Below are 22,288 nucleotides of genomic sequence, written 5' to 3' on the forward strand. Positions count from 1 at the left end.
TCTAGCTGGGCGCTGTCAACAAGACAGTTTATTCTATATACAAACACAATTTTGTACACTGCAATTAAATAGAATGGAATGAGCACTCTGCAGTCCTCTCTGTGTGACTTGATTGGGCCACTGGCCCTCTCCTGCAGGAGCAAGGCTGGACCCTAGTGCCTGGTTGCTGTCTTTGACAGCTGGCACCCACACACCGTATCCCTGTGCCAATACCCCAGCCCTGGCACGCACATATGGGGGCAGGGGCCGTGGAAAAGGCACTGCACACAACGGAGCACCAGCTTGAGCAGCCAGGACAGTGAAGGTGGCCCCCACGAGTGTTCACCTGACTCAGAGACCTGCTAGGCTCTGCCTCTAGGTATAGCTTGCTCCAGACCTTTCACCAACTCTTTACAGAGTCTTTCATGGAGATCCTACCCCCTTTCCTGCCCCTGCTCATCAGCCTGCCTTAATTCGCTGACTGAGGGGCTCACCACAGATGTGGCAGGGAAAGGCTGTAAGCAGGCCCCATGCCCACAGGAGGAGCCCACCCCTGGGCAAACCAGATGGACCACGACACAAGGCCAACTGGGCAGTCCCAGAGACACCAGCAACAGCCTCCCTGACCCCCAAGGGCACCAGCCAGGTCACACCCAGCTGGCCTGGACAGCCAGGGGCAGAGGCACTCAGCTTCCCAGGACTTAGGAGCCGATTTCCAAGGGTTCGTCTGCTGGGGCTGGGGACTCATGGATGGGTCCACTCACCCCAGCAGCTAGGGGGGCTGTGTCAGGTGCTGGGGAGTCATTTGGGGGAGCACTGTCCTGGGGGGCTTGGAGGCCCCGAGGGAACCCCCCACCCGGGTTCAGGGGGCTGGTTGCCCTCCGCTCCAAGAGGGAAGCACTCAGGCCAGACAGGAAAGAGGCGTCTGTGATGATGGCAGCTGTCTCCGCCATCCAGCCCAGGTCACTACTGGCTGCTGCAGCCACTGAGGCTGCTGCAGCCACCAGAGAGCTAGGTGCTTCAGCCACAGGCCTGGGGACCCCACCAGCCCCCAGTGAGCCAGGGTCCATGGCAGCGGGCTGGCTGGCAGGGTCAGGGTCAGCAGCCGGGGTACCCCCATTGTTGTTGAGGTCATCTGGTAGCGCTGTGGGGGTGCCAGGGCCCAGTGGTGGTGTCTGTAGCAGCATCTCCTGTATGCGGATCTGCTGCAGGATGGCGGGCAGCTCGTAGTGGTGGAAGAAGTAGATCATGGAATGCTGGAGACAGGGTGGGCATGGGTTAGGCCCAGCACAGGACTAGACCTCCCACAGGCTGAACCTCAGGTAACAGGTGGGGCCCCTCACCTGGATGAAGAGCCAGGAGGTGACTAGGGCCAGGCTGCTGTACTGCCCATTGAAGCGATAGTGGTAGGCATAGAAGGCGAAGTGGTACAGGTAGAAAAACCTGTAGGAGACACAGTGAGGCGATGCCAGTCCAAACTCCACCCTGACCCTACCTGGGCCCCTGTGGCACTCACCGCAGCCAATGCCTCTTGCTGGTGTTGGTGTGGCAACAAATGGCATCATACTGGTCAGCCAGCCACACAATGAGGATGATGTAGAAGGCAGTGGTGGTGTCATTGAAGAACTCTGACATGATAGCTTCCATCCCTGCAGGAGGCCATCGGTTGTGGTGGGCATGGTAGGAAGGCCAGGGAAAGAAGGGAGGTGAGTGTGAGGGGCTGGGTAGATAGGAAGGCAAAAGGATGGGGAGAGGGGTCCTCACCCACAAGGGCCAGGATGACGGTCAGCAGGGGCGCTGCAGGGAAGGCGATGGCCATGTTCATCTCCAGCATCTGCAGCAGGTCCACTGCGGGCAGAGGGTGGTGGGCGGGCAGACCGGGTGAGGTACCCCGCGGGGGGTGGGGTGGGCAGGGGGCCATGCGGGCCTGAAGCTGACCCCACCTTTCCTCCCGCCACTTGGTGGAGAGACTCACCAATGAAGACAAATATCTGGTGATGGGAGTAGCGGAGCAGCATGGACACGCTTAGAGTCTGCAAAAGAAGGTGTGTGAGGCTGGAGAAGGGCCACCCAACCCCATACCCTCTAACCTAGCCCAGCCTTAGGATACTCACAAAAATGACCATGATGACAAAGGCAGCCAGATAGGATGCTCGGGCCATCCACATGCTCACAAATCGGTAGTGTTCGCCTGACACCACATTACGCAGGAAGCCTATACAGAGAGGCCATGAGCACCACTGCCTGCCCTCCAGCCCCTTCCACTGCACCCCCTGCTCCCCCCACCTGGTCCCAATCGCACCCTTGTTTTCCTCATTCTCGGCCAGGCCCTTCACGCTAGACATGAGAATGTCATCGTAGCCCAGGAACTCAGCCAGCAGCAGGCGACTGAAGCGGTCCCCAAAGCACTGGTCCCTTGTGGGGTCTGCAGGTGGAACACCAATGGGGTACACCTGGTAAGGTCCCCACTAACCCCACCCAGGCAGTGATGTGACTGTCAGATCCTGAGGGGTGATCCAATGAAATGGGGTTGGGGGTAGATTTCCATAGCTGGAGCAAGGATGACCCCCAGACCTTGGTCTTAAGCGCTTCTGAGTCATCCCCCTACCCTGGCCCTCTCCTTGGGTTACTCACCCAGGGTAACCACCATGACAGGGATGCTGAGCCGCTGTCGCGTGGCCTGTGACAGGCGCAGGAAGCCATACTCCAGTGAGTACTCCACGATGTACTCGTCCTGTGGCCACACTGTAGGTGGGCATGGCCTATCAGCCTGCAGAGAGCCCTGGCCAACCCTGCCTCCCACCTCCAGAGGAGGGGCCAGAGATGGAGTGTACCCAGGGCCCGGGAGCGCCTCCATCAGCTTTACATGCTGCAGACAGATGGGGAAATAGAGGCTCGAAGTGGCCATTCTCTGTCCAGGAGTGTGAACTCCCAGGTGACGCAACCAAACATCTTGGCAACACATACCTTTCGAGGGTGTCTCAGGGAAGGGGAACTCCTGGCTATCATTCAGGGCCTCAGGGCCACCAGGTGGCTTGAACACCTTGGGCTCGATGTCCAGCTCAAACTGTGGGTCACCAGGAGGCAGGGCATCAGTGGGCCCTTGGCACTGGGGGTCCGGCCCAGAGGCCCCTCTCCTGCTGCCTGGAAGGAGATGCACTCTGCCCCTAGCCTCTGTGACACCCAGCCTCTGCCAGAATGTCCTCCACTTCTGGAGCTGGAGAACCACTGACCAGCATCCCACCAAAGACCCCTTATCCAACACCAAGCTCCTGGCTGATTCCAGGTAAGGGTCTGTGCCCCAAAGCTGGGGGTGGGGCCACCTGGGTAAATTCTGTACAATTCCCCACCTGTGCTGGCCCCCTCTCCCACGGGACCTTGGCCTCTGACTGCACAAGCATGTCCCTACCCACAGGCTGCAAACCCCATAAACCCACCCCTGCAGGGAGCTGGACCATCTGGGATGGTCAGGACTGCTAGAGCTCTCAGCCCAAACCCTCCTGGGGTTCCCTCAGCACCCCAAAAATGAGGCCAACCCCTTTAAGGTGAGAGTCTGCCTCGCACAGCCTCCATCCTGCCTTAAGGCCACATGAGTGCAGGGCCTTGCAAGAGCTTGAGCCTTCCCAGCAGTGAGGTCCTCCTACTGCATGTGCACTTAGCCAGCTCACCTGGATGGAGCGATTCCCAAACATCTCCATGGTCAGCTCCTCTTCCTCCTCCTCCTCCAACTCCAGGCCACCAGGTGCCGCAGCAAGACCAGGGAAGCTGCTGCGACCACTGTCACAGAACTGCAGGAAGACGGGTGCGCGACTCGAGTTCTGCTGTACCTCCACGCGAAGAACGCCCTCTCGTGGCCACTTGTCACGCACATGCTCCAGGCAATTGATGGGTGATCGGGAGAAAACGATGTGGATGTAGGCCAGGACAAAGAGCACAAACAAGGCCTGGGGGCAGAGAACCCCACCCCAACAGTGAGGCCTGAGCTTCATGGGGGAAGGAAAGAAACCCTAGGGTTCTAAATACCCTAAGCCAGGGGTCCCCCAACTTTTTACACAGAGGGCCAGTTCACTGTCCCTCAGACCATTGGAGGGCCGGACTATAAAAAAAAAACTATGAACAAATCTCTATGCACACTGCACATATCTTATTTTAAAGTAAAAAAACAAAACAGGAACAATTACAATATTTAAAATAAAGAACAAGTAAATTTAAATCAACAAACTGACCAGTATTTCAATGGGAACTATGCTCCTCTCACTGACCACCAATGAAAGAGGTGCCCCTTCTAGAAGTGCGGCGGGGGCCGGATAAATGGCCTCAGGGGGCCGCATGTGGCCCGCGGGCTGTAGTTTGGGGACCCCTGCCCTAAGCCCTAAACCCACCCTGGCCCCTCCTAGCAGCATGGGCCCTGGGGATGTCAGTGGTCCAAGGGCCTGACCACTCTGCTCTATGTAAGCCAGGATCCTGTGCACATGTAAGATCCATATCTTGGGAGAGACCATCAACTAACTGTTCCCATATTGGAAGGCCCAGCCCAGTTGCTACCACCCCTGGGTCACCTGCTGTCCCCAAGAAGCCAACCCAATTGCCTCACACTCTGCCTTGTTCTCAGAATGCCCCTGACCTCACAAGCTAAAAACAGCCTCCATCGCCTGTCAAGCACACTCTGCATCCCTCCTACAATGGAACTGCAGAGATTTGGCTAAGCCTGCGGGCTGGGCCAGCTTGCTCTGCCTCTCTGAGGTAATTATCCCATCAGTAAAATGGGGACAGCAGGGTCTCATCTGGGTGGTCCTGCCCCCAGGGGACATCTGGTTGTACACTGGCGGTGCTCCTGGAATCAAGGGTGCAATGCCAGAGGATGCTGCTCAGCACACCACAGTGACCAGGATGGCCCCCCACAGAAAACAAGCAGCTGCTATCAGTAGTGCTGAAGAACCCTGGGGACTCTGCTCTACGTCACCAATAGCACCTCTGCCTGGCTCAAACTAAGTCTGTCAAAAGGGCCCTCCACTCGAGTCTATTTAGGAACACCCTCCTCCCCAAAGCTCATCTCACTGTCTGACAGCCTTGCTTCTCAAGGAGTTTCGTTGGCCGAGTATTACCCTCCTAGCTAGAGGCCATGTCAAGAGCATCATCTCCATGCATTCTACCTACCCCCGCCCCAGGAAGAGGACACAACTGGCCCGAAGTGGAACCCGCTTCCACAAGAAAAGATGGGTACGAGGGGACCAGTGACCCCAGTGGCTGTTCAGCCAGAAACTAAGGTGATCCCTCAGCTGGGCCAGCTCAGCCTCCGACCATTCCCGCCACACATGCTCCCACACCAAATTCCTACTCTCCAGAACTAGCTGACTATATGGTACAGAACCACAACTTGGAAAAGCTTGGATCACAAAAAGACCCTTCCTGCCTATGACATGAACACTAATGCTCAGGAGGTTAGTGAGCTGCCCAGGACCACACAGCCACCACTAAGACTGTTTATGGCCCTGTAGGATGGTACCAACACCAGCTGTAGACTACTCAGCCCCTGTCCCTTGGAGTCTGCTCTGCAGACTGGGCAACAGCCAGGTCATTAAGGCACCCACTCCTGGCCTGGCCATGACCTGAAAGGGATGGGGAGAGGCCCCATCTCTGAGCACACTGCTGCATGCCTGGATCTGGCCATACCTGAAGCTGTAGGAGCCCACCTTCTACAGCTCCCTAGTTGCATGAGCTCTAAGATCTCTCTTGAGACAATAGGAAATGTTTCCTTCCCTTGCAGCCCAAAGTGGCACAGGAGACAGAGATTAGAGCATCACAAAGATCTCAGCAGACAGACAGTGTATCACCTAGTATTCAGGTCTCAACAGATGCTGAAGATAAGAACACAGTGGGGGCCGCCTGACCATGGGGTGGTGCAGTGGATAGGGTGTCGGGATGGGTTCAGACTCCAAGGTCGCCAGCTTGAGCGCAGGTTCATCTGGTTTGAGCAAAGCTCACCAGCTTGGACCCAAGGTCGCTGGCTTGAACCAGGGGTTACTCGGTCTGCTGTAGCCCCATGGTCAAAGCACATAAGAGAAACCTAGCAATACAACTAAAATGCCACAACAAAAAATTGATGCTTCTCATCTCTCTCCGTCTGTCCCTTTCTCTGTCTCTGTAAAAAAAAAAAAAAGAACAGGCCCTGGCCGGTTGGCTCAGTGGTAGAGCGTCAGCCTGGCGTGCAGAAATCCCGGGTTCGATTCCCGGCCGGGGCACACAGGAGAAGCGTCCATCTGCTTCTCCACCCCTCCCCTTCTCCTTCCTCTCTGTCTCTCTCTTCCCCTCCCGCAGCGAGGCTCCATTGGAGCAAGGATGGCCAGGGCGCTGGGGATGGCTCCTTGGCCTCTGCCCCAGGCGCTAGAGTGGCTCTGGTCACTACAGAGCGATGCCCCGGAGGGGCAGAGCGTCGCCCCTGGTGGGCGTGCCGGGTGGATCCCGGTCAGGTGCATGCGGGAGTCTGTCTGACTGTCTCTCCCCGTTTCCAGCTTCAGAAAAATACAAAAAATAATAATAATAATACAAAAAGAAACCAAAAAAAACAAAACAAAAAAAAAGAACACAGTGGGCCTCTGCAAGTGGAGGGTGGGGCCAAGGGTGACAGTCTAGAACACCAGAGGAACCTCCCACAAGCCACCCTGAATCCCAATACCTGTTCCCAATATTGTGTTTGGGGACCACTGAACTGGTGATGGGAGTTCTGAAGTGTAGGAAACAGGGCCCGGGACCCCCAGAAAGTAACCAGATAACTAACCCCAAAGCCCCTATGCTCAGCCCGCAGCCCCACTGTCCAGTCCCTGGGGCTGGCTAGCCTGGCTAGCAACCCAAGTGCCTCTACTACCTCCAGCATCAGCACCCAAGTGAACCCGAAGCTCCTTTGGCAATGTCAGCATCTAGACCCTCCCTGGCTGCACTCTGACAGGAAACTAATTGTTTCTCCCTTTCCTCAGTTCTGTCAGACAACTGGGACCCAGAACCCTGATGCCCAGTGAACTCTGGGCTCACACATGAGTGAGCCAGCCCCCTTCTTGGAGGGACCCAGACCAATGCCAGTCCTCCCTTAGCTGCACTCACAGTTGAAACCCCTCTGACACCTGAGGAAGGATGGGGAGCAGGTTTGTGTGCAGCACCTCGCTAATCAAATCAATGACTGTAACTCTCACTAATCCTGGAGCGTGACCTCACATTCCCCTTTAAGGCTCAGAGGAGGAAAAGCTGGGGTGGGGGGATGGTGGAAGGTCCCAAGGAGGGGAGCAACCCCAAGAAAAGGGGAAGCAGAAGGAAGAGGTAAAAGGGGAGAGCGCACTTCCAGGGCAGGTGGGTGGTCCCTGGGTGTGTCCTGAAGAGGGGCAGGGTGAGCCTATAATCCTTCCCAATTTAAGGAAGCCCAGGATTGGGGACCAGGGTCTGTATAGTGTAAGGGCAAGGGAGGACAGGATTGGGGGGACTTCCTCCCAAGACTGAGGATCCCACGCGGCATGGTAAGGGACACAGGGCTGGGAGGAGGTCCCAAGCAGGTCAGGGCCAGGCTACATGCTTCCCGGAAGTGGGTCACCAGAGGAAGGGTGAGGCTAATTGCGGGTGCGGCATGGAGAGGGCTGGAGTTCCTGAAGTCGGGATCAAAGGCCACCCACAGGGTGAGACGTGGAGGATGAAGTGTCAGACAGATAAGGTGTCAGGACATGGGGCGACTGGGTAAAGGGGAGGGCACAAAGCGGATCGGGTCGGGCCTAGACCTCCTGGTGTGAGAGGTTGGCAGTCTTGGGCGGAAACGGGGTCAGAGGTCACAAGTCTGGGGGGTTGGATCCGGCCGATGGGATCATGGGTCGGGGGTCGGGGCCGCGGTCACCTTGAGCAACACGAAGAATTCGAAGAGCCGACGGAAGGCGGGTGGGAAAAGCCGCGAGTAGGTGACTGCCATCTTGAAGAAGAGCGCGTGGAAAAGCCGGTCGCGCACGTTGATGAGAGGGTTGGGGTTGAGGTTGGGGGTGCGGGGCCCACGCGCGGGGGCAGGGCCGCCGCCGCCGTTTGGCCCGGGCCCCGGGGCCCCGGGCGCCGCGTGCTCCGACATGCTGCCCAACGTCGCGCCCTAACGGCCCGCGGGTCCCCCAGGGCGCCTCCTGGGCGCCATCGGCCGTCCTCTCTGTCACCGCGGTCCTCACGGCCCCCGGGCCGTTGCCGCCATCTTCCGCCTCCGCGGCCTTGCTGACGCTAGCGAGTCGCAGCGCCAGCAAGAGCTGCCCTTCTGCGCCCGCGGGGAACGTAGGGATGCCGGCGGTCAATCCGCAGCAGCCCCGCCCTCTCTCCTGGCCGCGCCGTGAGGCGGGGCTGCGTCTACCCAGTGTTTTGCATATTTCCCCCACAATGCCCCACGACTGCCAGGACGCCCTTAGACGGTAAAACCGGTCAGTATATTGGGGTTTTACGTGATCAAAGACCCCTTTAGTAACCGCGATGATAGAATGGTCTTTGAGATGGTTCTTTAAGGAGCCAAGTCAAAGAGTAGCGTAAGATATGGCACTCTTGCTGTAAAGTAATTTTGTTGGTTAGCTTTAAATAACTTGTGGAGCCCCCTTCATGATGGTGTTTTGAATAAATGTGTCAACCTAGAAACCACGAATTTGCTTGGTCAGAGCATAGTTGGGAGTTAATGCTTCTTGCTCTTCCCCTTCTCCCCTAAAGCCCAACAAAGATATCGAAGAGTAACACAAGTCCAAAAAAACTAATGAGCAAATAAGCTGTAGAGGAGCACCTCAATCCGTGCTCAACTTGGGTAGGTTATGGGTCTCTCCTCTTTATTCTATGTGGAATTCTAGCGTAGCTAACCCCTCCCTCTTCTTCCCTGGCTTGGAAGCTCCCTATTTCCGGGAGCTTGTGGAGCTGTGAGAGTCACAAATTACGGACTTGTATTGAGAGTTACAAACAAATGTCAAGGAGTCAGGTAATTCCTAGAACCCAGCCCTCATTGACCGCTTGCTATGATGCTTCTAGCCCCGCTCAACAATTCAGAGGGAGAAGGGGAACTTTTCCAATAGACCGGGAGAGCACACCTCCGCACCATGATGTGACTACCAAAGGCCCAAGGAATCACTCACACGGGCTCCAGGGAAACGTGGCTGAAAAGCAAATTTTAAACTTAGTCTATTTTTATTTAAAAAGCAAATTTTAAACTTAGTCTATTTTTATTAATGTAATTTATGTTGAAATTTAGCCCCACATGGTGGGCAGCTGCTGGATCTGGCAGCTCTTCCATGTTACAAATACTCAAGACCCACAATAACAGTGCAACTTCACTACACGTCCAAACTGTGCAGCCAGTCACTGGACAATGCCTGGCCTCCTTAAAGAGTCACCATCAGGAAAAAGGACAAGTAGACTTGAAAGACAGTTCTAAACCTAAACCACAAGACATAGGGCGGACTGAACATCACACCACCCTTCTGGGGACAGCAGGGAAGTTAGAAGCTGGGTTGGATTTCAGAGGATGCTGAGGGGCAGGGGGTGTTGGGGCGGTTGCTGGGTCAGGGCAGGTTGAAAGTTAGAGGAACTTGGTGTGGGGGGGTGTCAATGAGCAGATGACCCTCCAGCAGAGGCTGGAAGGACAGTGAAGGAACCAGGTAGAGTGTCAAGCATAGGGCACAGCTGAAGAAACAAAGACCAAGAGCAGAGCAAGAAAAAGCCCATGGGCCCCAAGCAGAGCTCGGGAGCCTGGAGGATACTTTTGTTGAGGGGGCAGCGGGGAGCCATGGCAGATTGTGAGCGAGAGGTTCTTGACCCGAGTTAACAGTCAGATTATTGGTACTTTTGCTTTTTTGCTGCACCATGCTTGTTCTGCCCACCCCTGTAGTGTCCAGGAACAATGCCTGTTTGCAGAGAGCAAGAGGCATGCCCAAAGGCCCCGCCCTTTATCCCACTCCAACCCTCTGGTGTCCTGCTTAGACCCAGACACTGCAGGGAGAGGATTGCCATGGAGGTAGCTGCCAGAGAGGGGCCCCAGGGCCCTCACTGCACCTGCAGCACCCCTGTGCCCAACCACCAAGACCCCTGGGCTCAGCCCCCTGCCCAGCACCCAAGGCCCCTACAACCCCAAGTCCTCCAGCCCCTGCAGACTTCCCAGGCGTGAGCCTGGATGGGTCGGTGGGTGCCATGGGGTCAAAGGCAGCTGCATAAGTTCAAGACCTCCCTGCCAGGTTCTCCGAGCTGAGGCCAAAATCTGTAAGATTTTTGACGTGTTGACTCAACAACCTTATCTCAGGGTTTATGTTGGCCCTAAGGTCAGTAGGTGCTTTATATACAGGAAAGGGAGGCACAACAAGGTGGCGTGTAATTGTGGAAGGTTGCACAGCCAGATAGGCAATTGTGATTTGAATCCAGGCTCCAAAGCAGGGACACTGAAGTCGGAGAACTATACAGAATCATATAATTCCATCAATCCGAGGTTAGTGGGCAGAAGTCCTCAATTACAAGCACACCTCATTTTGTTGCGCTTCGCTTCCTTGTGCTTCACACGTGGTGCAGTTTGCAAGAGCCTCCACTACAGAAAGGTTACAACCCATTTTTTAAAAATATTTTATTTATTGATTTTTAAAGAGAGAAGAGAGAGAGAAGGGGGGGCATTGGGAGCAGAAAGCATCAACTAACTTATTGTAGTTTCTTCTCGTATGTGCCTTGAACAGGCACACGCAGGGTTTTGAACTGGCCACCTCAGCATTCCAGGTTAACACTTTATCCACTGTTCCACCACAGGTCAGGCACAACCTGCTTTATTTCGATACTTATTTCATTACGGTGGTCTGGACCCTACTCCACAGTATTTTCAAGGTATAGGTGTATAAATATTCTAAGTTTCTGGAACCCCAGGACTTCAAATTCTGGATTTCTGGGGTTCTGAGAGACTCAGAGCCTAGACCCCAAAAAAGCAAAGACGCCTTGGCCGGATAGCTCAGTTGGTTGGAGCGTTGTTCTGAAGTGCAGAAGTTGCCTGTTTGATCCCAGGAATATATCCAGTGGTAGGATTCAGCCGGTTCACACCGGTATGGCAGAACCAATACTTAATTTTTTGTTGAGTTTGGTGAATCGGTTGTTAAAATGGCACTTGTAATCAGGATTCTAAGGTCAGCACCTGGGTAGCTGCCCAATGTGGAGATCACAAATTTACATTCTTTACTCTTTTTTAATGTTCATCTGTGCAATAGCATATTCTAAGCACCCATAGTAATGTTCATTCCATCCATAAGTGAAAAACATTTGACAGAACTATGCTTGGAGAGGGAGGGAGGGAGGGAGGGAGGGAGGGAGGGAGGGAGGGAGAGAGGGAGAGAGAGAGAGAGAGAGAGAGAGAGAGAGAGAGAGAGAGAAAGAAGAAGAAGGAGGAGGAGGAGGAGGGGGGGGAGAGAGGGGGGATGGAGGAAAGAAGGGGGGATGGGAGAAGGGAGAAGAGGGGGGGGGAGAGGGAGAGAGATGGGGGATTGCAGATGGTGGGTTGCCTGCCCACCACTGTGAGGGGCCATTTTTGCTGTTTGTTTGCCTGAGAGGCCATTTCCCCTGCCTGTGTGCTTGTTCACTGTTGTAAGACTTGTATTAAACGAATGGCCCTAACCCTTTCTGGCTCCGCAGTTTTTCTACCATCTGCCTGAATCCAGTGTTTTATTCCTTTCATAAAACTCACTATAGCCTGACCAAGTGGCGTAGTGGATAGAGTGTTGGACTGGGATGCGGAGAACCCAGGTTCGAGACCCCGAGGTCGCCAGCTTGTGTGCGGGCTCATCTGGTTTGGGCAAAGCTAACCAGCTTGGACCCAAGGTCGCTGGCTTGAGCAAGGGGCTACTCGGTCTGCTGAAGGCCCATGGTCAAGGCACATATGAGAAAGCAATCAAAGAACAATTAAGGTGTCGCAATGAAAAACTGATGACTGACCTTCTCATCTCTCTTCGGTCCCTGTCTGTCCCTCTCTCTGACTCTGTCTCTGCAAAACAAAAACAAAAAAAACTCATTATACCTTTGATGAAATACTACATTTTAATTCCCTCACATTACATTTGCTACTTCAGTAAACAAACATATAACATAAAGAGAAAAAGTGCCAAACAACCAGAGGGTGAAGCTGTCATTGGAAATATCTTAAATAATAGTTTTATTGTTTTTTTGGTCAGGTATTATTTAATATTTTTCATTAATATTTTTAAATTCTTTTTTTGTGTGTGTGTGTATTTTTCTTAAGTTGGAAACGGGGAGGCAGTCAGACAGACTCCCGCATGCGCCCGACCGGGATCCACCCGGCATGCCCACCAGGGGGCGATGCTCTGCCCATCTGGGGCGTCGCTCTGTTGCAATCAGAGCCATTCTAGCGCCTGAGGCAGAGGCCACAGAGCCATCCTCAGCACCTGGGCAAACTTTGCTCCAATGGAGCCTTGGCTGCGGGAGAGGAAGAGAGAGACAGAGGAAGGAGAGGGAGAGGGGTGGAGAAGCAGATGGGCGCTTCTCCTGTGTGCCCTGGCCAGAATCGAACCTGGGACTCCTGCACGCCAGGCCAATGCTCTACCACTGAGCCAACCGACCAGGGCCTTAAATTCTTTCTTATAATAATCTAGTTTTGTGTACCTCTTTTATTGTTCTTATTTAAGTATTAAATGCATGAAATAATAAACTACCTTTTGGTATATCGTTTTTTTATAATTAAAATGGTCAGTAGGGCAGAAAACCGGTTGTTAAATTATTTGAATCCCACCACTGAATATATCTATGTTCCTCTCTAAAATCAATGCATTTTTTAAAAATGAAAAATGAAAAACCAAAGAATTAAGAACATTCGCCCTGGCCGGTTGGCTCAGCGGTAGAGCGTCGGCCTAGCGTGCGGAGGACCCGGGTTCGATTCCCGGCCAGGGCACACAGGAGAAGCGCCCATTTGCTTCTCCACCCCTCCGCCGCGCTTTCCTCTCTGTCTCTCTCTTCCCCTCCCGCAGCCGAGGCTCCATTGGAGCAAAGATGGCCCGGGCGCTGGGGATGGCTCTGTGGCCTCTGCCTCAGGCGCTAGAGTGGCTCTGGTCGCAACATGGCGACGCCCAGGATGGGCAGAGCATCGCCCCTGGTGGGCGTGCCGGGTGGATCCCGGTCGGGCGCATGCGGGAGTCTGTCTGACTGTCTCTCCCCGTTTCCAGCTTCAGAAAAATGGAGAAAAAAAAAAAAAAAAAAAAAAAAAAAAAAAAAAAAAGCACATTCAATTCCTGGCCAGGGCACACAGGAGAAGCTCCCATCTGCTTTTCCACCCTTCCCCTTCTCTTTTCTCTCTGTCTCTCTCTTCCCCTCCTGCAGTCGAGGTTCCATTGGAGCAAAAGTTGACCCGGGCACTGAGGATGGCTAAATGGCCTCCGCCCCAGGCACCAGAGTAGCTCTGATTGCAGTGGAGCAACGCCCCAGATGAGCCTAGCATTGCCCCCTGGTGGGCATGCCAGGTGGATCCCGGTTGGGTGCATGCAGGAGTCTGTCTGCCTTCCTCCCCCTTCTCACTTGGGCGGGGTGGGGGGGGAGATGTATGATCGAGCAGTTCTGGTCTGAATTTGCAGTCATTTGTGTTCCTTTATAAATATATCTTCAAATTGATTGTAATTACATGTATTCTTCCTTGAAAAAAAAAGAAAAAAAAAGAATTAGGATCAGTTTTGGTAATATGTTTCACATAATTCTGTTTCTAAAAAATATGATCATTTCAGCATGAAATCGATATGAAAAGTGGTGAATGAGGTATGTGACACCTTTTACTGAACCATGTCTTTGAAATCACCCGTGTTTCCCACTCAAAGCCTAACTCAATTTGTACATTCACCTGGCCTGGGAAATACTCACCTGTGTCTAGTTTTCATAAAACTTACTCTGAAAAGGAAAATGCAAACATTCCTTTCCAAGTTGTTCCAAGTAGATTCAGACATTTTCCCAAAACCTATCCAGTGTCGGTTTCTTACTTTAAATTGGAATTAATTAAAATCAGCCCAGACTTGCCTGACCTGTGGTGGTGCCATGGACAAAGTGTCGACCTGGAATGCTGAGGTAGTAAGTTTGAAACCCTGGGCTTGCCTGGTCAAGGCACTTTGTGGGGCAGCTGTGTTAGACTTGCTCTCGGGGTTACCAGCTGCAAGCATTTTGCCTGATTGGCACATGAGTGCTGGCTGTGCCACGTGTGTTTGGCCTATAGCCTATATAAGATGGGTGCTTGAGAGAGAGAGAGAGAGAGAGAGAGAGAGAGAGAGAGAGAGAGAGAGAAAGAAAGAAAGAAAGAAAGAAAGAAAGAAAAAGAAAGAAAAAAGAAAAGAAGAAGAAAAGAGGTGTTTGTGTGTGCAAGAGAGAGAGAAAAGAAAAGAAGAAAAGGAGGAGGGGGAGGAGGGGGAAGAGAGGGGGAGAGAGGAAGGGGGGGAGGGGAGGGAAAGAGGGTGATGGGGGGGAAGAGGGGAGAAGGAAGAAGGGGGAAGAGGGGAAGGGAGGGAGAGAGATGGGGGATTGTGGGTGATGGGTTGCCTGCCCGCCACTGTGAGGGGCCATTTTTGCTGTTTGTTTGCCCGAGAGGCCATTTCCCCGGCCTGTGTGCTTGTCCACTGTTGTGAGACTTTTATTAAACGAATGGCCCTAACCCTTTCTGGCTCCGCAGTTTTTCCACTCTCTGCCTGAATCCAGTGTGGACCTGCCTGGCCTCGGCCACTGGCATTACAGCACTTGTGGGGAGCAACTAGGAGTTGATACTTCCTGTTGCTCCACACCCTCCACCCCACCTTTCTTCCTCTCTCTCTCTCTCTCTCTCTCTCTCTCTCTCTCTCTCTCCCCCCACTAAAAAAATCAATAAATCTTTTTTTTTTTAAATTGGCTACACTTGAAGTGCTCAGTAGCCGAGTGGCCAGAGGCTGCAGAGGTATAGACCTCTGCCATCTCACTCCCATCGGTCAGCACTTGTCTAAGTGTCAATGTCCCCAGCACTTATGTGGCATTTACAACATCCCAGGTGTTTTTCTGGGCTCCTGGTGAATATCAATGCCTGGGAAGTAGCCTATTTCACAGGTGGGAAACTGAGGCTGGGCAGTGTTGCAGGGCTTGCCCAGGTCTCTGGTGAGAGGGATGAATATTCTATTAAGATCCTCCCCTGGGCCTGACCAGGCAGTGGCGCAGTGGATAGAGCGTCAGACTGCGATGCAGAGGACCCAGGTTCGAGACCCCGAGGTCGCCAGCTTGAGTGTGGGCTCATCTAGTTTGAGGAAAAGCCCACCAGCTTGAACCCAGGGTTGCTGGCTCCAGCAAGGGGTTACTCAGTCTACTGAAGGCCTGCGGTCAAGGCACATGAGAGAAAGCAATCAATGAACAACTAAGGTGTTGCAACGCGCAATGAAAAACTAATGATTGATGCTTCTCATCTCTCTCCGTTCCTGTCTGTCTCTGACTCACTCTCTGTCTCTGTAAAAATAAATAAATAAATAAAAATTAAAAAACCATACATAAAAAAACAACAAAAAAAACCCCAAAACTTGAATTTCCCTGAGTGGGGAGTAAAAAACTTGAATGAACCCATTGTCTGGCTCTAAAACACCATACATATTTTAAGACAAAGACATTTGGTTTTTTTGCCCTGGCCGGTTGGCTCAGTGGTAGAGCATCGGCCTGGCGTGCAGAAGTCCCGGGTTCGATTCCCGGCCGGGGCACACAGGAGAAGCGCCCATCTGCTTCTCCACCTCTCCCCCTCTCCTTCCTCTCTGTCTCTCTCTTCTCCTCCCGCAGTAAGGCTCCATTGGAGCAAAGATGGCCCGGGCATTGAGGATGGCTCCTTGGCCTCTGCCACAGGCGCTAGAGTGGCTCTGGTCACAAAAGAGCGATGCCCTGGAGGGGCAGAGCATCGCCCCCTGATGGGCGTGCCGGGTGGATCCCGGTCGGGCGCATGCGGGAGTCTGACTGTCTCTCCCCGTTTCCAGCTTCAGAAAAATACAACAACAACAACAACAACAAAAAGACATTTGTTTTTTTTTTAAAAAAAAAAAGAAAGAAAAAAGATCCTCTCCTAGGATCTCCCCTAAAATCCCTACCTTTAAAATCCCTTAGGTCTGAGGTTCCAGCGTGCTCTTACTTTGAGGAATATGCTTGTAATGCCGGTGGTTGAAGCCAGGCAGGTCCACAGTGGATTCAGGCAGGTGGTAGAGAAACTGTGAGCCCGAAAGCATTGGGCCATTACCATTTAATAAAGTCTCACAACAGGGAACAAGCACACAGGCAGGGGAAACTGCTTCTCTTGCAAACAAACAGCAAAACCACAATGGCGGGCACATCCAGTCTCCCTGAATGCAAGCACCCATAGCCTTATATAGGCCATACACACGTGGCACTGCCACATGCTCACACACTAATCAGGCAAAGTGCTCACAGCTGGTACACCAGCGAGCAAGCCTAACACAGCTGCCCCAAAGTCCCTCTAGGTCTTTACACCTTTTCTTTTTTTCTTTTTTTTTTTTTTTTGTATTTTTCCAAAGTTGGAAAATGGGGAGGCAGTCAGACAGACTCCCACATGCACCCGACCGGGATCCACCTGGCATGCCCACCAGGGGGCAATGCTCTTCCCATCTGGGGCGTCGCTCTGCTGCAACCAGAGCCATTCTAGCGCCTGAGGCAGAGGCCACAGAGCCATCCTCAGCGCCCGGGCAAACTTTGCTCCAATGGAGCCTTGGCTCCGGGAGGGAAGAGAGAGACAGAGAGGAAGGATAGGGGGAGGGATGGAGAAGCAGATGGGCGCTTCTCCTGTGTGCCCTGGCCGGGAATCGAACCCGGGACTCCTGCACGCCAGGCCGACGCTCTACCACTGAGCCAACCGGCCAGGGCCTACACCTTTTCTTCTGCCAGGAACATAAATCCCTTTTTTTATTTTAAGCGCATGCAAGAGGGAGAGAGAGAAGCAAACAGACAGGAAGGGAGAGAGATGAGAAGCATCAATTTTTCATTAGCCTTGGCTGGTTGGCTCAGTGGTAGAGTGTCGACCTGGCGTGTGGATGTCCTGGGTTTGACTTCCAGTCAGGGCACACAGGAAAAGCGCCCATCTGCTTCTCTCCTTCTCTTGCTTCTCTCTCTGTCTTTCCCTCCTGCAGCCATGGCTCTATTGGAGTGAGTTGGCCCCAGCGCTAAGGATGGCTCCATGGCCTCTGCCTCAGGCACTAAGAAGAGCTTGTTTGCTGAGCAATGGAGCAACACTCCATATAGGTGACTTGCCAGGTGGATCCTGGTGCGGGGCCTATTTGGGAGTCTGTCTCTGCCTCCCATCCTCTCGCTGAATAATAATAATAAATTCTTCATCGCAGCACCTTAGTTCACTGATTGCTTTCTCATGTGTTCCTTGATGGAGGGCGGGGGGCTCTAGCTGAGCCAGTGACCCCTTGCTCAAACCAGGGGCTTTTGTGTGTGTGTGTGTGTGTGGCAGAAACAGAGACAGACAGACAGAGACAGACAGGAAGGAAAAGAGATGAGAAACATCAATTCTTTGTTGCGGTTCCTTAGTTGTTCATTGATTGATTTCATTGATTGATTTTTCATATGTGCCTTGACTGGGGGGCTACAGCAGATGGAGTCACCCCTTGCTCAAACCAGATGAACCCGCACTCAAGCTGGCGAGCTCGAGGTCTTGAACCTGGATCCTCGGCATCCCAGTCCGACACTCTATCCACTGCGCCACCGCCTGGTCAGGCAAGCCAGGGACTTTGGCCTTCAAGCCAGTGACAATGGGGTAATTAATGTCTATGATACTACGCTCAAGCCAACTACCCTGTGCTCAAAGTTGGTAAGAATGCACTCAAGCGGGGGACCTCAGCATCCCAGACCCACGCTCTATCCACTGCGTCACTGCCTGGTCAGGCATGAATCCCTTTTAAACTGGCAAACTCCTACTTATCCATCAGAGCCCCGGCTTCAATGGTGCCCTCCTCATCTGAGGAATTTTCTAGTTCCCTTGTCCACCATCCAGTTTTGGGAGTTACTGGAGGGCGCCAAAACTGGGAGGTGCTTCTAAGTGTCACGGGTCCTCGTTCGTGCCCCAAAAGATTAGAGTCCTACCCAACAATCCCTGTCTTCCATCACCATGCAGAAAGGGAGGCATACCCAGAAAGGGTCTCTCACCCAGAAAGGGTGAGAGAGCCACTTGGGGATTCCCAGCAGAAAGAGGGCAGGCATGCCATGCCTTGGCATCCCAGAGCCCCTGCCCCTAGAGATGAGGGGCCCTATCTCAGGGCCTCTAGAGATGAGGCGCTTCACTGGGGCGGGGGTCGGGGCAGCTGAGGGGTTTAGGAAGTCCGTGGCCGCAAGAATCCGGCGCATCCCGGCCTTATAAGGACATGTGCGCCCGGGGCCAATCAGCGGTGGGGGTGGGGCCCGGACCCGCGCGTCCCCCGCCATCGCACCAGCCAGGCGTCGGTCCCGCCGTCGCCGCAGCCGCCGCCGGCATGAGCTCCACGCAGTTCAACAAGGGGCCCTCCTACGGGCTTTCGGCCGAGGTCAAGAACCGGGTGAGTGAGGGGTACACCCGATCCCCGGAGGGCCTGCACCCTGGGACTTCTGCAGGGCTGGGCGCCCCGCCAGGCTCCCCGACGTCTGGGACGCAGTTGCTCTGAGACCTGGAATTAGAGTGGCCCTCCTCCTTGCCACCTTCTGCGTTTCTGGGGGCGCCAACAGAGACTCTCTTTAACTCAGGGGAAGCAGTGAGGTCCGCCATCTGGCACCGCCCCAGCGTCTAGTAGTGGTTGGGTCTGACTACTTCCCTAACTCTGCTCTCCAGTCCTCCCCCACCTGTACCCCACAGCTCAGGGCCCCTCCAGCACTTCAAGGCCTGAGAGTAACCTGAGGGTCTGACAGAGCCCCAGCAGTCTTCTCCACTACCCCTGGCTTTTGAGGCCACTTAAGCTGCAGGAGTGGAGGGGGGTGAGCTAGGTGGGTTTTGTTTTGTTTTTGTTTTCTTACTAGGGTGTGGGCACCCCCTACAGGAATTTCCCAACCTCTTACACCTAGGAGGGGGCACCAAGAGGAAGTTGGAGCTGAGAAAGCTTGCCTGGGCTGTTTGTTCCCTTGTATGCTCTGTCTCCATCTGACAAACAGATAGTACAGGATGCCTGTGTCCCCTGAATGTGACCCTAAAATGTATGGGTTTTGTAACCTGGAAACACAGGGTGGGACTAGCGGGAGACACTTTTTAAGAAAACTCTTGCGGTTCTGACTCAGAGAAGGGCAGAAACTTTTCAGGGTCACACAGGAGGGCTCATCTATGGAAAGCTGAGTAGAGGGTGATCCCAGATGCAGGAGGAGGTCTCAGGACTGATAAGCAAGGGTCTTTCTAGCTGAGGGGGGTTTGCCATTCCTGTGCACCCCCACACACACGCACACACACATCCTCCCACTAGACATCTGGGCATGTAGCCTTGGAAGGGAGCCTGCCTGGGCATGCTGAGGGCATTGCCCTGCCAGCCCTGGACAGGCACCTGTAGTCAGCACCCCAGAGTCCACAGACAGGAGGGAGAATTCTGCATTGTCTTCCATGAGATCCTTGGAGCCTCCCTCCACCCCTTTAACAAAAGAGGAGGCTGAGGCTTGGGAAGCCAAGAGACAGATCATGGTCACTTGGTAGGCTCCAGGACCTCCTTAAATGTATGATTCCCCCTGCCAGCAACAGTTGCACAGGGTGAACATTAAAACATTGACAGGCTGCGTGTGCAGGCGCGTGGCATGCTGCCCTACAAGGGACCAAGGTTGTATATGGAGCTCAGTGTGCTTAGGACCACATAGCTTGTGAGTGGCAGTCAGGACTGGAACCTAGACCTGCTGCATCCAGTGCCTAATGGCCACTGGTCCTCCTGGACCTAGCGTTTACCCTGGGCAGCAGGAAGTAGGTGAGAGCCAGGCAGCTTCTGTAGATGGAGTGAAATAGGGACAGGTTGATACCTGCACTGGCAGTGAGGTCAGAGGCTCCTGGAAGCCAGGCCTGAGTTTGCAGGTTTGTAGTGTGGATGGGGCACCTACCAGCTTGCCAAGGTCACTCGAGGCCAGCTTCCTATGGCTTGGAGCCCATATCCCACCCACTTTTTCAGCTTCTTATGACATGGGAGACCCAGAGACCTCTGCCTGGCCCTTGTACCTCAGTTTATCTCCAGCTGGATTGCCTGAGGCAGGCGGATGTCCATTGTGTCCATCTGAGAAGCCATCACTACTTTAATCTGGGCTGGGTGGCTGGGGTTTAGACCATTGAGAACAGCTGGTCCCGATTTAGCAGATTTCACAGGAGACAGTGGCTGCATTCCTGGCAGTTTGTGGTGATGAGGAATGTTTCAGGCCACTGTGGGGAGGGCCAGGCTCCTCTGCCGTGGCCCCTGGCCCCTGCGAGCCGTCAGGGATAGGGCCCAGCTGGGCAGACTTGCCAGGCATCCAGACCAGCCCACGTGCCTCAAGCTTAGCTATCAGGACGAGACCTTGCTCATTACTTAGGCTGGGTATGGCAGCTCCCCCAGCGATGGGAACCAGGAGATTGCAGCTCGAATGGGTGGGCCAAGCAAATCAGGTTAGCTGGCCAGCATCCTGCCTTTGTCTCCCTTGGACTCTGGGCAACTCAGCCATGATTCCGTGTCATGGGGGTTTTTATGCAATCACCAGGAGGCAGGGTTCAGGAGACCCCTATGGAAATGATTCTAAACAGAGATGGAGGCACAGGGAAAAGAATTGTCCACAGTAATGGGGGGGGGGTTTAGGGCAGAGCTGGGAATAGAAATTAAGTCTATAAAGGGTCTCAGTCCCCTGGGGGATGGGAGGAGAGGAAAAGAAAGGGCCTTCCAAGAGGGAATCTATGAGCAAAAGTGCGCAGGAGGTCTGGAACAGAAAATGCACTGAGTGGGATGGTCTGATCCTGAATGGGGGCTGGACTGGGCTTTTTACTACCCCTAAGGATCTGTCCTGAGGCTGACTGCCCATACTACAGACCCATACTATCCTCGATATCCCTGACTTCTTGGGGCTACCCTGGGCCCCAGCCATTATGATTTTCTCAGCCTTCACTGTTCTCAGGTGCTGCCAAGGGAACAGGGTTTGTGTGTGTGCTTGTGGGCAGTGGGTGTGTGCTGATGGGGAACCAGGAGCACTTTATTCCAGAGACAGCACTGAGCTGGACCGCAAAGCTCTAGGGGGGATGGATCATAAGGAAGAAGCTGTATCATGACAGAAGGTAGAGGTAAAAGCTAGAAGAAAAGTAAGGCAAGATCAGGGAGAGAGGAGTACAAAGAGGGCCATCATAGCTAGGGTGGTCAGGAAAGTCCTCTCCAAGGATGTGACCTTCAAGTTGTGACTGGTTGGAAGGCAGGGACCCAGTCATGCAAACAACAGAGTCAAAAGTGACAATTCGTGCAAAGGCCCTGATCCAGTAACTGGTATGGCCAGTTCTGGGCTCAGAGAATGGTTTGGTGGTCCCTCAGTAAGTTAAACAGAATCATCACGTGACCCAGCAATTCTACTCCTAGATGTGTACCTAAAAGAATTAAAATAGAAAAAAAAATTTAAATAGATTTAAAAAAAATATTTTACTCATTGATTTTAGAGAGAGGAGAGAGAGAGAAAGAGGCAAAGGGAGCAGGAAGCATCAACTGGTAGTAGTTGTTTCTCTCATGTGCCTTGACTGGGCAAGCCTAGGGCTTCGAACCTGTGACCCTAGCATTCCAGGTCAAAGCTTCATCCACTGCGCCACCACAGGTCAGTCTAAAATACACTGCTCACAGCCTGACCTGTGGTGGCGCAGTGGGTAAAAGCGTTGACCTGAAACACTGAGGTCGCTGGTTCGAAATCCTGGGCTTCCCTGGTCAAGGCACATATGGGAGTTGATGCTTTCTGCTCCTCCCTCTCTTCTCTCTCTCTCTCTGTCTCCTCTCTCTAAAGTGATCTTAAAAAAAAAAAAAAGAAAGAAAGAAAGAAAGAGCCTGATCAGGCGGTGGCAAAGTAGATAGAGCGTTGGACTGGGATGTGGAAGGACCCAGGTTCGAGACCCCGAGGTCGCCAGCTTGAGCGCAGGCTCATCTGGCTTGAGCAAAAAACTCACCAGCTTGGACACAGGGTCGCTGGCTCCAGCAAGGGGTTACTCAGTCTGCTGAAGGCCCGCGGTCAAGGCACATATGAGAAAGCAATCAATGAACAACTAAGAAGTCGCAACGCGCAATGAAAAACTAATGATTGATGCTTCTTATCTGTCTCCATTCCTATCTGTCTGTCCCTGTCTATCCCTCTAACTCTCTCTCTGTGTCTCTGTTTAAAA

At 53.4% G+C, this 22,288-nt stretch overlaps 2 protein-coding genes across 7 annotated transcripts in view; one reads left to right on the forward strand and one right to left on the reverse strand.

Moving 5' to 3' along the window:
- Window positions 1-6: 6 nt before the first annotated feature.
- TMEM259 (transmembrane protein 259) lies at window positions 7-8,265 on the reverse strand. Of its 3 annotated transcripts, none has more exons than XM_066341928.1 (11): window positions 7,853-8,265; window positions 3,648-3,923; window positions 2,947-3,046; window positions 2,614-2,724; window positions 2,282-2,404; window positions 2,094-2,194; window positions 1,955-2,012; window positions 1,744-1,824; window positions 1,496-1,628; window positions 1,323-1,422; window positions 7-1,235 (listed from the first exon to the last, which is right to left on the reverse strand). In XM_066341928.1, exons 1-11 carry the CDS (start codon window positions 8,072-8,074, stop codon window positions 681-683), a joined length of 1,860 nt encoding a protein of 619 aa, XP_066198025.1. In that variant the 5' UTR covers window positions 8,075-8,265; the 3' UTR covers window positions 7-680. The 3 variants fall into 3 exon arrangements, with proteins under 3 accessions (XP_066198025.1, XP_066198015.1, XP_066198033.1); XM_066341918.1 differs by having other exon boundaries at window positions 1,744-1,827; window positions 7,853-8,264; XM_066341936.1 differs by lacking the exon at window positions 1,744-1,824.
- CNN2 (calponin 2) overlaps window positions 7,467-22,288 on the forward strand; it is a 21,959-nt gene continuing 7,137 nt past the window's right edge. For 2 of the 4 annotated variants that reach the window (XM_066341948.1, XM_066341973.1), the window contains exon 1: window positions 18,354-18,515. In XM_066341948.1, coding sequence (XP_066198045.1) covers window positions 18,453-18,515 — 63 coding nt within the window. In that variant the 5' untranslated portion in view covers window positions 18,354-18,452. Of the gene's footprint in view, window positions 7,641-18,353; window positions 18,516-22,288 lie in introns of those variants that run through there. The other 2 variants (XM_066341958.1, XM_066341967.1) reach the window with 2 other exon arrangements.

This window comes from Saccopteryx leptura, chromosome 1, assembly GCF_036850995.1.
Source record: "Saccopteryx leptura isolate mSacLep1 chromosome 1, mSacLep1_pri_phased_curated, whole genome shotgun sequence".
Classification (NCBI taxonomy): Eukaryota; Metazoa; Chordata; class Mammalia; order Chiroptera; family Emballonuridae; genus Saccopteryx; species Saccopteryx leptura.